At 41.7% G+C, this 11,974-nt stretch overlaps 3 protein-coding genes across 6 annotated transcripts; 1 reads left to right on the top strand and 2 right to left on the bottom strand.

Moving 5' to 3' along the window:
• Nucleotides 1–32: 32 nt before the first annotated feature.
• LOC134036815 (sentrin-specific protease 5-like) lies at nt 33–4,296 on the bottom strand. 3 transcript variants are annotated; one of them, XR_009932455.1, is made up of 11 exons: nt 4,230–4,296; nt 2,848–3,849; nt 2,665–2,770; nt 2,423–2,570; nt 2,248–2,295; nt 2,067–2,144; nt 1,415–1,552; nt 1,186–1,269; nt 945–995; nt 668–833; nt 33–360 (listed from the first exon to the last, which is right to left on the bottom strand). XR_009932455.1 is itself a non-coding variant. In XM_062481917.1 (10 exons), exons 2-10 carry the CDS (start codon nt 3,563–3,565, stop codon nt 723–725), a joined length of 1,482 nt encoding a protein of 493 aa, XP_062337901.1. In that variant the 5' UTR covers nt 3,566–3,849; nt 4,230–4,296; the 3' UTR covers nt 33–722. The 3 variants fall into 3 exon arrangements, 2 of the variants coding, with proteins under 2 accessions (XP_062337901.1, XP_062337902.1); XM_062481917.1 differs by having other exon boundaries at nt 33–833; XM_062481918.1 differs by having other exon boundaries at nt 33–833; nt 4,226–4,282.
• A 549-nt stretch (nt 4,297–4,845) lies between these two features.
• On the top strand, nt 4,846–7,442 carry ahsg2 (alpha-2-HS-glycoprotein 2). 2 transcript variants are annotated; one of them, XM_062481412.1, is made up of 7 exons: nt 4,846–5,137; nt 5,438–5,548; nt 5,830–5,911; nt 6,182–6,339; nt 6,476–6,574; nt 6,693–6,755; nt 6,901–7,442. In XM_062481412.1, exons 1-7 carry the CDS (start codon nt 4,934–4,936, stop codon nt 7,180–7,182), a joined length of 999 nt encoding a protein of 332 aa, XP_062337396.1. In that variant the 5' UTR covers nt 4,846–4,933; the 3' UTR covers nt 7,183–7,442. The 2 variants fall into 2 exon arrangements, with proteins under 2 accessions (XP_062337396.1, XP_062337395.1); XM_062481411.1 differs by having other exon boundaries at nt 6,693–6,764.
• A 590-nt stretch (nt 7,443–8,032) lies between these two features.
• On the bottom strand, nt 8,033–11,851 carry LOC134036870 (uncharacterized). The gene is made up of 8 exons (XM_062482020.1): nt 11,429–11,851; nt 11,147–11,308; nt 10,935–11,056; nt 10,700–10,862; nt 10,332–10,447; nt 9,344–10,248; nt 8,174–9,310; nt 8,033–8,099 (listed from the first exon to the last, which is right to left on the bottom strand). Exons 1-7 carry the CDS (start codon nt 11,736–11,738, stop codon nt 8,182–8,184), a joined length of 2,907 nt encoding a protein of 968 aa, XP_062338004.1. The 5' UTR covers nt 11,739–11,851; the 3' UTR covers nt 8,033–8,099; nt 8,174–8,181.
• Nucleotides 11,852–11,974: the final 123 nt, after the last annotated feature.

Here is an 11,974-nt window from a genome sequence, read left to right as displayed (position 1 = left end):
AAAACCAACAATAAAATATAAACAGTATCCTAATGGTTCAAATGTTAATGTTTTATTTCATGTTTACAATTCTTTGTAAAGTTACTATGTACATACAGTCCTCAATAGACAATACAGACATAAATATTGCGAATGTTACCTACTGCCACTTTCAAAGTTGCCAGCATTAAAAATAAATACAATTTTATTTCAACACAAAAAAATATATATACTCGAGTCTAGCATTAACATTGATGCTGATCACAACCAAGCCTTATCGGAACCATAACCTAAAAATAATGATTTTGAAAGAAATGTAGGGTAAACAATGTTGACCCAGTGATGATACTATCCAAACAGTATCAATCTATGATCCGAAATCTGAAAAAGAACAGTTGATCAGAAAAGTGAACATTTATTTTGTTTAGTTTAATACCAGTGTGCACAACTCATACAACTGAATGACAAAAAACACTGACTGAAAAGGATGAAGTCTGTAAACTAAAGAACAGTTAACATTAATAGTTAACATCTCCACATTTTACACTTTCTGCAAGTCTGCTCCAACAACAGCCTGGATCAATACATACTTTTCTGCCTTGGTTTCTAGTCTTGTACCATCTCTCAGATCAGGTATATGAGAGACACTATTCTACCGTGTATAACAGCATCAAATTGTTGCTAGTACATTCTTCAGTTGTAGTGGGTGCAGGGTTCTGATGGGAAAGAGTGCCAAGCAAGGGTTAGGTGGAGAGTTGGCAGTCACAGAGCTCTCTGTATATTCTCTTCCTCACGGTGGACATGTCCCTCTGGGAAAACTGGAGTGGCTTCCCCAGAACAAGACACCGGCAGTACTAAGAGGGGCAAGAGGCATAAGAGATATAAGTAGAGGAAAGAGCTTTAGGAATATCTTATTACTGGAAGACGGACCACTTATTAAAGTAGAGAAAAAAGCATGCTATTACCTCCAAGACAAACACTCCACAGTCATTTTCATTTGTTTGCTGAGGGATTCCCTATTTGGCCAGTAAAGGGAGACAAAGAGTTACATGCATATGATCACATGGTAGATTCCAAAGGACTCCTGAACCGTACAGATAAAAAAAATCTATATTTAGCAACTATCCCTAAAATCCTAAGAACTGGGACAAACAAGAATAAAAGTCAAGGATATCTCCAAGCAAACACCCATGCTAGTCATCCCACCTCATTAACAAACACTGTCCAGCCACTCTGGAAAGCAGTTTGTTTCTTTTCCATTGCTTCAGTCTTGATATATTTCAGGATGTTCTGTTGAAACAATAAGAACATTTAGATATTGATGTCAATTTATGGTGATTGGACTTACAATCCTTTGTTTCAGACTGCAGAGAGGGAACAATCGTATGGTTGATATTTTTCTGATTTGTATTTGCCCATCCTCAACGTCCTCCACCTGGGCAACTTCCTTGAACTTGATGCCTTGGGAGTCATACAAGTTGATCCTCTTGCTTGCTATGTCCACAGTAACGAGGCACCAATGGATCTCCAGGTGAATAGGCACCAGCAGCAGAGTCTTTGAGAACAGGTCCACCTATCAAAGCACGTGCACATAAAACACTTTAGAACAAGCCCATTCTTGTAAACTGTCAACATACTACATACTTCAGGATCATTGACTAGATAGTAGCTAATAGGGGTGGGGGGGGGAATCGATTTACATTTGAATCGCGATTCAGTCTTCTAGCGATTCACATAGATTCCCAAATGTAAAAAATTGTGAATCGATGACGTTCCAATCGTATCGTGACCCCAAGAATCGATTCGAATCGTGAGGTACCAAAAGATTCCCACCCCGAGTAGCTAAAGTTGCAAATCTAATTTTAAAATCTAACCATAAATGTATCTTAATAAAAAATTTGCGACTACCTATTCTACCTGAATCTCAATCGTCTGTCCAACCATGAGCCATCATTGACAACACATTTCTACTCTAGGTTAACTAGGTTTAGTAAGATAGTCAAAAACTATCATTCTAACTAACATAAACTCCATCCATCCACCCTTTCTGGAACCTCCTTTAACATTAGTATGACCTCAGTTAATACCTTTTTTGTCCACCTCCTCACACCTTCATATCCTTTAGTCATCAGCTGTCGGTGGAAGAAGCTGTTGAGGAAATGGACCTGCAGGAATGAGAAAAACACAATTAACATTAATCACTAAGCCAGAAAGTAGAATATTATTCAAAACATTTGCAAGCAAAAAGCATGAATCAGCAAAAACTACCTTTTGGTGTGCAGATTCCATGATCAGTTCCCCATACATGTTCATGACCTTGAAAAGTACAAAATAAATGCTAAACATTCATTTTGGGTCGTTTACCAACAAAGCTTAGACAATGTACTAAATGCAGCATCTATGGAGAAACAAGTAAGTAAGTGGATTCTCAGCAGGGACAAACCTGGTCATTGAGCCAGTTGTGACCATCCAGAGTAGCCAGGTCCTCCAGTGTTAGTGTGTGCTTGTTATAAACTACTTGGAACGAGGACATTGGTCTTCTTGCTAAAACAGTTTGGTATTTTGCCATTTCCCCAAAGATAGGCAAATTCCTACAGGAAGAGGATAAGACATATTGGTTATGAAATGTTTATCTCTAAAATGGTGTATGTACAGGCGAAGAGTACCGAGCTGATGAGGACTTACTCATTAGACACTTTCATGTCGAGCATTTTATTGAGATGCCTCAGTAACATACTCTTTCTCAGAGGGATGAAACTTCCGTACTTCTCAAGGAAGTTGTCAAGGAACACTAAAGAGAGAGACATATTTGAATAGACTGGACAGGTATAACATTATAAATAACAACAGCTTTGTAAAAAGGCTTACTATGAATGAGCCTTTTTATTGCTTCACTGCTGGAATCGATGGTCGACTGCTGGCTTTGAGATGGCACCACTCCCTTTGTCTCCTCTGCCTGTTTAGTAGTGATGCCCGCATCACTGGCTATACCCTGGTGCTGCTGGAGACTGCCAGGGATTTCAGACACAGCAGACGATACAGGACACACCATCAAGTTGGAAGTGTCATTTGCAGGCCTGTCATCTAGGGCTTCTGTCCCATCACAGCCAGCGTCTAAAGCCCTTTTACCCTCTTGTTCACGAGGTGACTTGCTCCCTTGAGCATCTCCAGTGTGATTGAGTAGCTGGAAGTTAGAGCGGAATGTGCAAATTCTTCCTTTAAAACACCTCTTTCTTTTGAACCTGGAGAGCCAGAATAAACACCTTGCTCTGCTCCATGTCCTGTGGGGCCACTTTGTCAACAAACACCGGTAGAACTGAATGTTAAATTGGAACTTCCCTCTAGGATTAATGGACCGGGCGGGTACTCCTCTTGCCATTGACTTGAAGCGTTTACTTTGGTGTGGCCTTTCCTTTCCTTTGGAGGCTTTTATGTTCAGCGGTGGAACATGGCCAGTCACCTCAGAAACATGCGGGTGTGGAGTTTCTGAGAGGGGCTGCCTATTGGTGTGAGCTGAAGGGGGATGGTCAGAGGAGGGCATCACAGGAGTCTCTGTAAGACTATTGGACGAACAGGCTTGAGACATTGATTTTAGGAGAAGTCCTGGAGCTTTACCTATCTGTATGTTGTCAGTATAAGGTTGGCACTCTGACTCTGGTTTGGAACGGTCGCTTTGAACTTCAGTCTGGGCTTAGATTGGAGAGTTAGGAGCCAATATCTCTTAAGTATGTGTCCATGTATGGTCCATCTCCTGTTCTCCATTAGATGGCCCTCTATGGTAGATTCACAAATAACCTGGGTCTCCTATGAGCTCGATATTGAATTGCTGCATCATTTCAGATCGCACACTCCTTGTAAATAGTCCACATACTGCAAATTAAGAAAAATATAATTTTAACTTCTAATCAATTCAAACAATATCAGAATCCAGTGCAGCTACTGTGCTACATGTTCTGATGTTGGTTACAGAAAGTCAGATAGCGTATTATACTCGCAAGATAATGGGAGTGGAAATTGGTTATGCTATCAGGTACATCAAACCGAGACATACTTCAGGATCTGTTAAATTAACTAGACAGTAGCTCACGTTAAAATTCTAATTTTCCTATCTAACCTTAAAGTTACCTACAATTAATACAAAAAGAGCGACTATCTATTCTACATTAATTTCAATAAGCAATCCAACCCTACATTTGGCAACACATTTCTGCTCTAAATTAACTTTGTTAATCACAATTAGCGTTACCTACAGCTCCATAATCACCATCCATACCAACTCTGGATTAACGCATGTGTTTTGTTGACATCGTGTGTAGTCGCATGTTTAATACGTCACTTCCGGGTATTTTAAGTGGTCTATGAAATTATTAATCATTCTTGATTTCTTATAATAACATAAACAAGTCTTAAAGAAATTTGTGAAAATATTACGTACATGCTTAAAGTAGAGAATTTACTAAAATAATTCAACAAATTCTCAACAATAAATTAGCACCTCAGATTTGATATCAGATTTCCCCCCCTGCACCAAATCACTTAATCTCACTCTAGTCTGATTTTTTTGTGAAATTTTGTAGCCCTGAATAATAAGGGCATGAATCTATCGAATTTGTTTCCTTTTTCTTATCATTCCTTGTTCAGGCAGTTACTTAGCTACATAATATGTTTTTGATGTAACCAAAATAATCCAATAGTCTTTTTGAATACAGTTCCAATTGATCACCCCAGACCTCACTTTGCATATGGCCAGGGTGGGCGGTATATTTGGGTGCACTCTGAAGAGTGTAAATAACTGTCATGTGACATAGGTATCAGGGGGATGATCATATTTGCCTTGGCTCAGTTTCAAGTACAAGATATAACTACTGGGACCATGGACTCTTCCTTACTTCAAACCTTCTTGACTCCCTGCCTGCTTCAATACATTTAAATCGTCCCCGCTCCTGCATTGCAGATGAATCTCCTGGGTGCTGTACCGGTTTGGGTTCTGCTAGTAGGGGCATGGGCACAAGGGTTACCCGGTATGTTTCATCTCCCATGCGACTCCCCTGAGGCAGAGGCTGCAGCACTAGTGGCACAGGATTACCTCAATGCCCAGCACACTCATGGCTACAAGTATGCTTTGAACCAGATTGAGGAGATAAAGATCATTACCACAGTAAGTGAATTCTAATCAATTAAAGAAATTCTAGTTGAATTGCTGTTCAAATATTAACCATTTAAACTACTTTGTCAGTAAATTTGATGTTAAAAGTTGAGATCAGAAGAATATTCTATTACAGAATACTGATACTGTCCAATACTTAATGATGATTCAAATACTTACTCATATTGGTTTTGTGTTGAAATACTGTGCTTAAAAAATGTATTCAAGGCATCAAAGCAGAACCTCTTTACAATGAACATAAAATGGATGTATTGAAGTCATCAAGTAATGCTGCTAATTCCTTGTGTTAAGCCTGGGGGTGGAGAGGCCTATCTGATGGACCTGGAGTTACTAGAAACCACATGTCATGTCCTGGATCCCACACCTGTGGCCAACTGCACAGTCAGGCCCAAATACTTGACGGTGAGTCTTACCTCCATAAAGGTTTGTAAAGGTTACAAAAATGTCTTGCATTTCTGTGCGCTGTAGTGAAGACTTAAAGCTATTTTCAGGTGCCGGTTGCAATGTCAATTATATTACTTCTTGTTCTGGAAAGTACTTCATATTTACGCATCTGCTCCCTCCAAAACAAGTTTGCTGTGACCTGAATATGGTTCACACATCTGCCATCATTAAACCATGAATGGCTGTGTTGCATGTGTTCCACTACTTTCCTTTTTAATATGTTGTCTTTTGTCATCTAGTCGGTCGAGGCAGACTGTGATGTGGTGTTGTCAAATGTTGGTGGAGTTTTATCCGTCACATCTTTCAAGTGTAAAACGGAAGGTGAGCGTTGGCTACACTCTACTATCCTAATAAAATTCATGCTGAATGTCTGGACATTCATTAAGTCATTAATGTAAATCATCCTTTCAAAGTGTGACATTAGTTTGCAAGAGGCCCTATTCAGAAATTCCCTACATCATGGTCAAATTTAAGAACTAATCCTAATAAACGAGGACAGTGCTTGTACACAAGGACTCATTGTACGTCAATGTCCAACTTAACCAGACACACACACACTAATCTCTCATCCCTATCGGATTCAATGTTTAGAATCAACTGAGGACATATGTTTGGGTTGTCCTATGCTACTGCCGCTTAATGACACTGCAGGCCTAGAGCTTGTCTCTGCCTCTCTTGCCTCTTTCAACAACAAGACAGGCAATGAGTCTTTGTTTGCTCTGGAGGAAGTGGGACGGATGACCTCTAAGGTAAAACCTTTTTCTTTTCTTTTTTTTTTTACATATAAGGATGTGATGTAAAGATGCACTGAATTGATATTGTATTTCTTTTATCCTATTGAATAAACAATATATCTGTGCAATATGTTAATACAAATGTTTGCAGGTGGTAAGTCCTAGGCTTCTATACCAGGCAGAATACATTATAACAGAGACCAACTGCACCATAGAGAACAACAATAGCTGCGTACCTCTGCCTGATCCTGTAAGTATACAGAGTATGACTTTCTGGGACATAAAACAAGACATTTTACTTCACTGGTCCAGCATTGGCTAAAGTACAAAACTGTGAAAAACAAGAAATGTGTTTTTACTTCTTCCAGCAACGTGGCTTTTGTCAAGCACAAGGTGGGAGTTTTGGGAACACAGTTGACTGCATGATATTTGTAAGAAAGGTAAGAAAACTTTTTATTTTGTTCATAAATCAACCATTAATTAATTGTCTTAATAATTCTTAATTAACATGTTGCACTGGTCTAAAATGACAAGTAATTATCTCTGACATTCTGTTCATCCTCCTTTATCCTAAAGACTGTCAATGGCACCAATGACACAGTGCCAGCTCCTCCGCCTGTGGTCCACGTCCACACAGGAAACCTTCTCAAACCAGGGCTGAGGCACCACAAGCTCACCTACTTTCATGACCCTGACTCCAGCGGCATTCTGTCTGCTGAGTCCCATGAGGTGGTGCCTGTGGTCCCCAAAGTCACAGACGTGCCTGCCACAACAAATGCCCTGAATGCTACAGACAGCCTTGCTGTTCAGCCCACGTTGCTAGTACCATTGTGCCCAGGGAAGGTCAAACATTTCTGAGAATTAAGGGTTCATAAAGCTCTGCTGCTCTGAAAACAAATACAGTAGACAGCTCCAGCTACCCACAGCAATACTGGTGCGAAAGATTACTTTGATCAACTTCAATAAGCAAGTGTGAGTATTCTTTTTTGCTGTTAAATAATTATAAAAGATCTTTCTACGGCTTCACAAGTTGTTGGGCCTCTGCCTTGTTTGACTGTACCAAACCCCCTTCCCACTCATTAAATAAACCTATTGAACTCACTAAATAAACTACCCAACGGATGTTAGCAACCAAGCTGTACATTAATTTGTATCGAGCAAATTGTCTCTGGACAGGTTGATGAAATAGGGGGCACTGGGTTTGTAACAGTCACTGACAAACCTTTGAAACCTACCCGGGGTAACCAACACAAGAACATATCTTCTGGACATTAAATTGATTCAACTATAATCCTGGTAGCCATCTTACTGATCAGACAGCCATTTTCAGGCTTAATGGGAATTTGGTAGGAGACTACGATTGACAATGTTAAAGCACGCTCCCATTGTACCGTTTAACCAAGTCCAAATAAAACGAAAACATGCCGTTTGTCATTATACAAATGTTTACTTGAAGAAATTGACATGTTTGAAGGGTTGTGTCATGACCCATTTGCAGCCATCTCAGTGATAAGGGTAACTGACATGAACCCACTTCTTAATTCTCAAAAGAAAATGCCCCCTGAATCTTAATTTCCTACTTTGTGTAGAACCACCTTTACACCAGGAGAGGGCAGGCAACAACCACACAAACTTGAACATGGGCAAACCTAATAGACAAACTCATGTTAAAAGATCCCCATAATTCTCCCAAACATACAAAAAAAGGTAGTTTTTACAATTTTATTAACATGACAGTACACTACAGTTTGACTTGCTGGGGCTGTTCACAGATCCTGCAATCAGAACAGAACATTCAAATCTTCAAGACTGAAAGTTTACCATTTAATTTACATCCTCATTAACTCACCACTTGGGTCAGTCTTCATCTCTGGAGGCTTGAGAGAGGTAAAAGCTCGGAAACTTCTTTAAAGAGTCTTGTGTGATGATAGGAGCCCAATAATGTTGGAATGACTTTTGGTGTTCAGGCAGTGAAGAATCAGACAATTCCAGAGCCTGAGAGTGGGACTCTAAACCATCAGATCCAGCTGGTTGATCCAGTGGTACGTTTGCAGGGGTATGCTGGCCTGAAGAGTTCCTCACATCGTTGACTGCTCTGGGTGGTGGTTGAGGTTTCCCATATGGTGCATTTAGAAGGGTATGGAGTTGTTGAAGAAGTGTACCATTAGGCTGAACTTCAGAGTCATGACTAGCAAGCAATTGAGAGTTGGATAGTTTGGGGCCCTTAGCAAGTGCATCATAGGGCTTATCCGCCTGTACTGGAGGTGGAGGTTGAGAAGGCCACAGAGAGCTGCCAGACTGTTGAGATAGCTTGATGGGGTCACTTTGATCATAGGGCTGTTGAATAGAATGCTGACTATAGACCTCAAAAAATGACTGCTCTGAAGACTTGGATTTCAAATTATGTCTGTCACTATTTGGAGACTGTGACTCTAAACCGTCAAAACCCCAAAATGGTGGCTGAGCTTTAACGAGGTGGCGGTCATTAACTGTCAGATGCTCATCCTGGTTACGCATTAGTGTGTTGTAGGGCACAAAATATGGCCGTTTAGGATGTTCATGCTTTGGGGATGGCATGTCAGGTTTTGGTCCGCTGGGGCCACTGGCAGGTAGATGGCCATTGGGTTGTTCAGGAGGTTGAGGTATGTAGGCCTCAAAAGATCGTTGTATCCCAGACTTGTACTTAATTGGGTCATTGGAGTCACTGTTCCAGAACATGCCCAGCCAGTTTGTAGGCAAGTTAGAGGGCTCTTCATTAGATGCACTTGTGGATTCTGGGGTGGCAGGAATTGGACATGGCAGATATGCACAATGTGATGGGTATGCAAAGGATGGGTTGTTACCTGCAGACATAAATGGGAGCTGAAGTTTGCCATTTTCCCTGTACCCTAAAGGAACCTGGGAGTGGTAGTGTTGATGTAAGATGATGGGGGGACAGTCAGAAAGTCCAGCAGGGCAGATGGGTGGACAGTTTGGAATAGATTCAGCCCCTGGATGACCAGTTTCTTCAGATGATTCATGAGCAACACTTGGCAGAGGCTTGGGTGGGTTTCTTAAAGGGACATGCTGTGGCATACGAGTTGCTGGTTGCACTGTCCTAGGGTAGAAAGGACGTGTTTTACAAGGTGGGTGAACTCTTGTAGGAGTTTGCCTAGTTGGTAAAGGCTTTTTTCCCTCATTTAGAAAGATGTTTGTATGCATGAACCTAGGCTTCTGGGTGGTAGGGATTTCTGGTGGAGCGTAAAAGGGAAATATGTAGGAAGGCCGGTGCCCATGTTCAGTCTGACCTTGTGTGGAAGTAGAAGGATGGTGAGGCCTTGAGTGGTGGGGAGCAGTGTAGAGCTGTGGAGGGAATAGAGGAAGACTGCTAGGAGGAGGCAGCGTGTATTCACTAGGCCACTGTGGAGGAATGCCTGGTTGAGACGGCAGTCTCTTTGGGGGATGTACTTTTGAAGGCTTTTTGGATGGCTGAGCAGTAGTTCTAGTCAAAAATGGGAATTGATAACCTGGAGGGTACTCAAGAGGCTCTGTGATATCCTTTGGATTCTGAGTGTAAGGCTTTGGGTAATGAGGATGAGGGGGGTTGTAGGGCTGAGGGGGGTTGTAGGGCTGAGGGGGGTTGTAGGGCTGAGGGGGGTTGTAGGGCTGAGGGGGGTTGTGGGGCCCAGGGGGGTTGTAGGGCTGAGGGGGGTTGTAGGGCTGAGGGGGGTTGTAGGGCTGAGGGGGGTTGTGGGGCTGAGGGGAAGGCCAAGAAGGGTCATGAGCAACAGGACCTTGACTGCTAGGCTCAGGCTTGGTGTGTGTAGAATGGCCATGAGGTCTGGAGGATGGCCTTGGTAGCATTGGTAGTTTTGGAAACGGTTGTTCTGGGCAAGAGAGTTTCATCTCACCCCTGCAGGCAATTTCTAGAGTGAACATTCCATCCTTAAAACACAGACAAGGATTCCACAGTTCAGAACATGAAACATTAGGATAAAAAGAAAATGTCCCATAATGCAAATGTGTACCTTTGCTTTCACACAAGGTGCATAGCGAGTAGATATGACTACACCCTTTGGATGCATTACCACACTGTATCCACACTGAGATGAAACCTTCATCAGAGGCTGCCACTGACCCTTCACTGCAAAGAAAGAATTTCAGAATACATAACTGCTTGCGACTTGCCACCATCTTCTAGTATACACTGTCTATACCTCAAGGTGCCTGACATCAATTCAGTGCACTCATTTAAATTTTATTTAGCAGATGTTTTTATCCAAAGCAATGCAATATCACAAAGAAGTGTGGCATCAAAAATCTAGCTTGAGCAATATAAAAACCTCCTTAGATGCATTACATGTAGCAATGAATGTTGGGTGACCCAAGTACTTACATTTAACAGTGATGTCATCTGACGAGGCACATTCCATCTTGACCATCATGCCATCATGATAACAGGAGACTTTTGGGACATTGGGTGAAGATGGCTTGTTGGCTGGACAGGACATTCTCATTGGTAATCCAGACCAACGCAATGGTAGAACATAGTTATTCTCCTAGGAAAATAAAGGCAGACAATGAAGACCATGTTTAGTACATTAGAGACTACTAAGAAAGTCATATCCCACCTCCAAACAGACATAACAGCCTTTGTATGGTGCAACCAAAACCATATCCTGCTGTGTTGATCTCAAAGTATAACCACAGCTTGGTGGCAATTGGCTCAGGGGAATGGGAGCCTGGAGATCTCCTGTAGGAGGCAAGTGGATCGTCAATTACACATGTAGCTAAACTAAATTCACACAAAAAAGTAAGGCAGAAAAGGCTCATCTTTATTTACCTCTGTCCACAACAAAACTTCCTTTAGAACCTGGGCGAAGGACGCTGAGAGACATTGATTCCTCGTCACATTCCACCCTAGGGTCCATCAGCATGAGGCGTTCCACTGCAGCACTTTCTGTCCTGGGCAACTGATCAGTCAGCTGCTCAGGCTCCTCCCAATCTAGGAATTGTTCTTGCTTTCAAGCTCATTTACACCAAGAAACCATCCTTTTCGAATTGACAAATACAGATTGAATAAGGAAGACCAATGCGACAGTGTCACAAATATATAACAGCCTACCCATATCCGCCTGGTAGTCTGCTTCCCGAGTTCCATCTTGAGGTTTCAGGTCCATATCCAGATAAGCAAAAGATGTATTTCTTGGTCGAACATTGTTTCCAAGTATAAGCCTTCCAGATTGTAGGCCTACGTCCATTTTTACTTCACCTTGGATAGACGTTGTATTTTCCATCACAGGGGGTTTTACATCGACATGTCCCATTGAGTTTGAAACTCTTACAGTTGATTCGGTGCATTGACTTAACGAGTTCAGTGCACTTACGAGACAGCAGAACAGAATTCTACATTTCCATACGTTCTTACACGCCATTGAATAAAAAATCTACCTACTCAACAGTGTGCAGCAAAAGGCAACACACCGGTTTTCTACTGACTACTTCTTGGGCGAGGACTAAAGATAATAACGAACAACCAATCAATCACGCACCCTTCCCATGCAGGTGTATTCAATTCCACGGACGCTACAGAATTTTAGGAGGGCAGTAATTGGAAACAGAAACTGCTCTACTACAGTAGGCTACCAGGTCAAGTGTTTCCTAAAACGAT

Source organism: Osmerus eperlanus, chromosome 16 (genome assembly GCF_963692335.1).
Source record: "Osmerus eperlanus chromosome 16, fOsmEpe2.1, whole genome shotgun sequence".
NCBI lineage: Eukaryota > Metazoa > Chordata > Actinopteri > Osmeriformes > Osmeridae > Osmerus > Osmerus eperlanus.
This window is presented reverse-complemented; position numbering and strand designations above follow the sequence as displayed.

Bases quoted from the DNA above. Each gene is read 5' to 3' on its own strand.
- LOC134036870 (XM_062482020.1), bottom strand. From the start codon at position 11,738: ATGGCGTGTAAGAACGTATGGAAATGTAGAATTCTGTTCTGCTGTCTC. The intron at 10,863-10,934 runs GTGGGATATGAC...TTATTTTCCTAG, and splicing joins GCTGTTATGTCTGTTTGGAG to GAGAATAACTATGTTCTACC. The intron at 10,448-10,699 runs GTAAGTACTTGG...CTTTCTTTGCAG, and splicing joins AGATGACATCACTGTTAAAT to TGAAGGGTCAGTGGCAGCCT.
- ahsg2 (XM_062481411.1), top strand. From the start codon at position 4,934: ATGAATCTCCTGGGTGCTGTACCGGTTTGGGTTCTGCTAGTAGGGGCA. The intron at 5,549-5,829 runs GTGAGTCTTACC...TTTGTCATCTAG, and splicing joins TCAGGCCCAAATACTTGACG to TCGGTCGAGGCAGACTGTGA. The intron at 6,575-6,692 runs GTAAGTATACAG...TACTTCTTCCAG, and splicing joins GCGTACCTCTGCCTGATCCT to CAACGTGGCTTTTGTCAAGC.
- LOC134036815 (XM_062481917.1), bottom strand. From the start codon at position 3,565: ATGTCTCAAGCCTGTTCGTCCAATAGTCTTACAGAGACTCCTGTGATG. The intron at 2,145-2,247 runs GTAGTTTTTGCT...TCATTCCTGCAG, and splicing joins TGGAATCTGCACACCAAAAG to GTCCATTTCCTCAACAGCTT. The intron at 834-944 runs GTAATAGCATGC...TGCCCCTCTTAG, and splicing joins GTGGAGTGTTTGTCTTGGAG to TACTGCCGGTGTCTTGTTCT.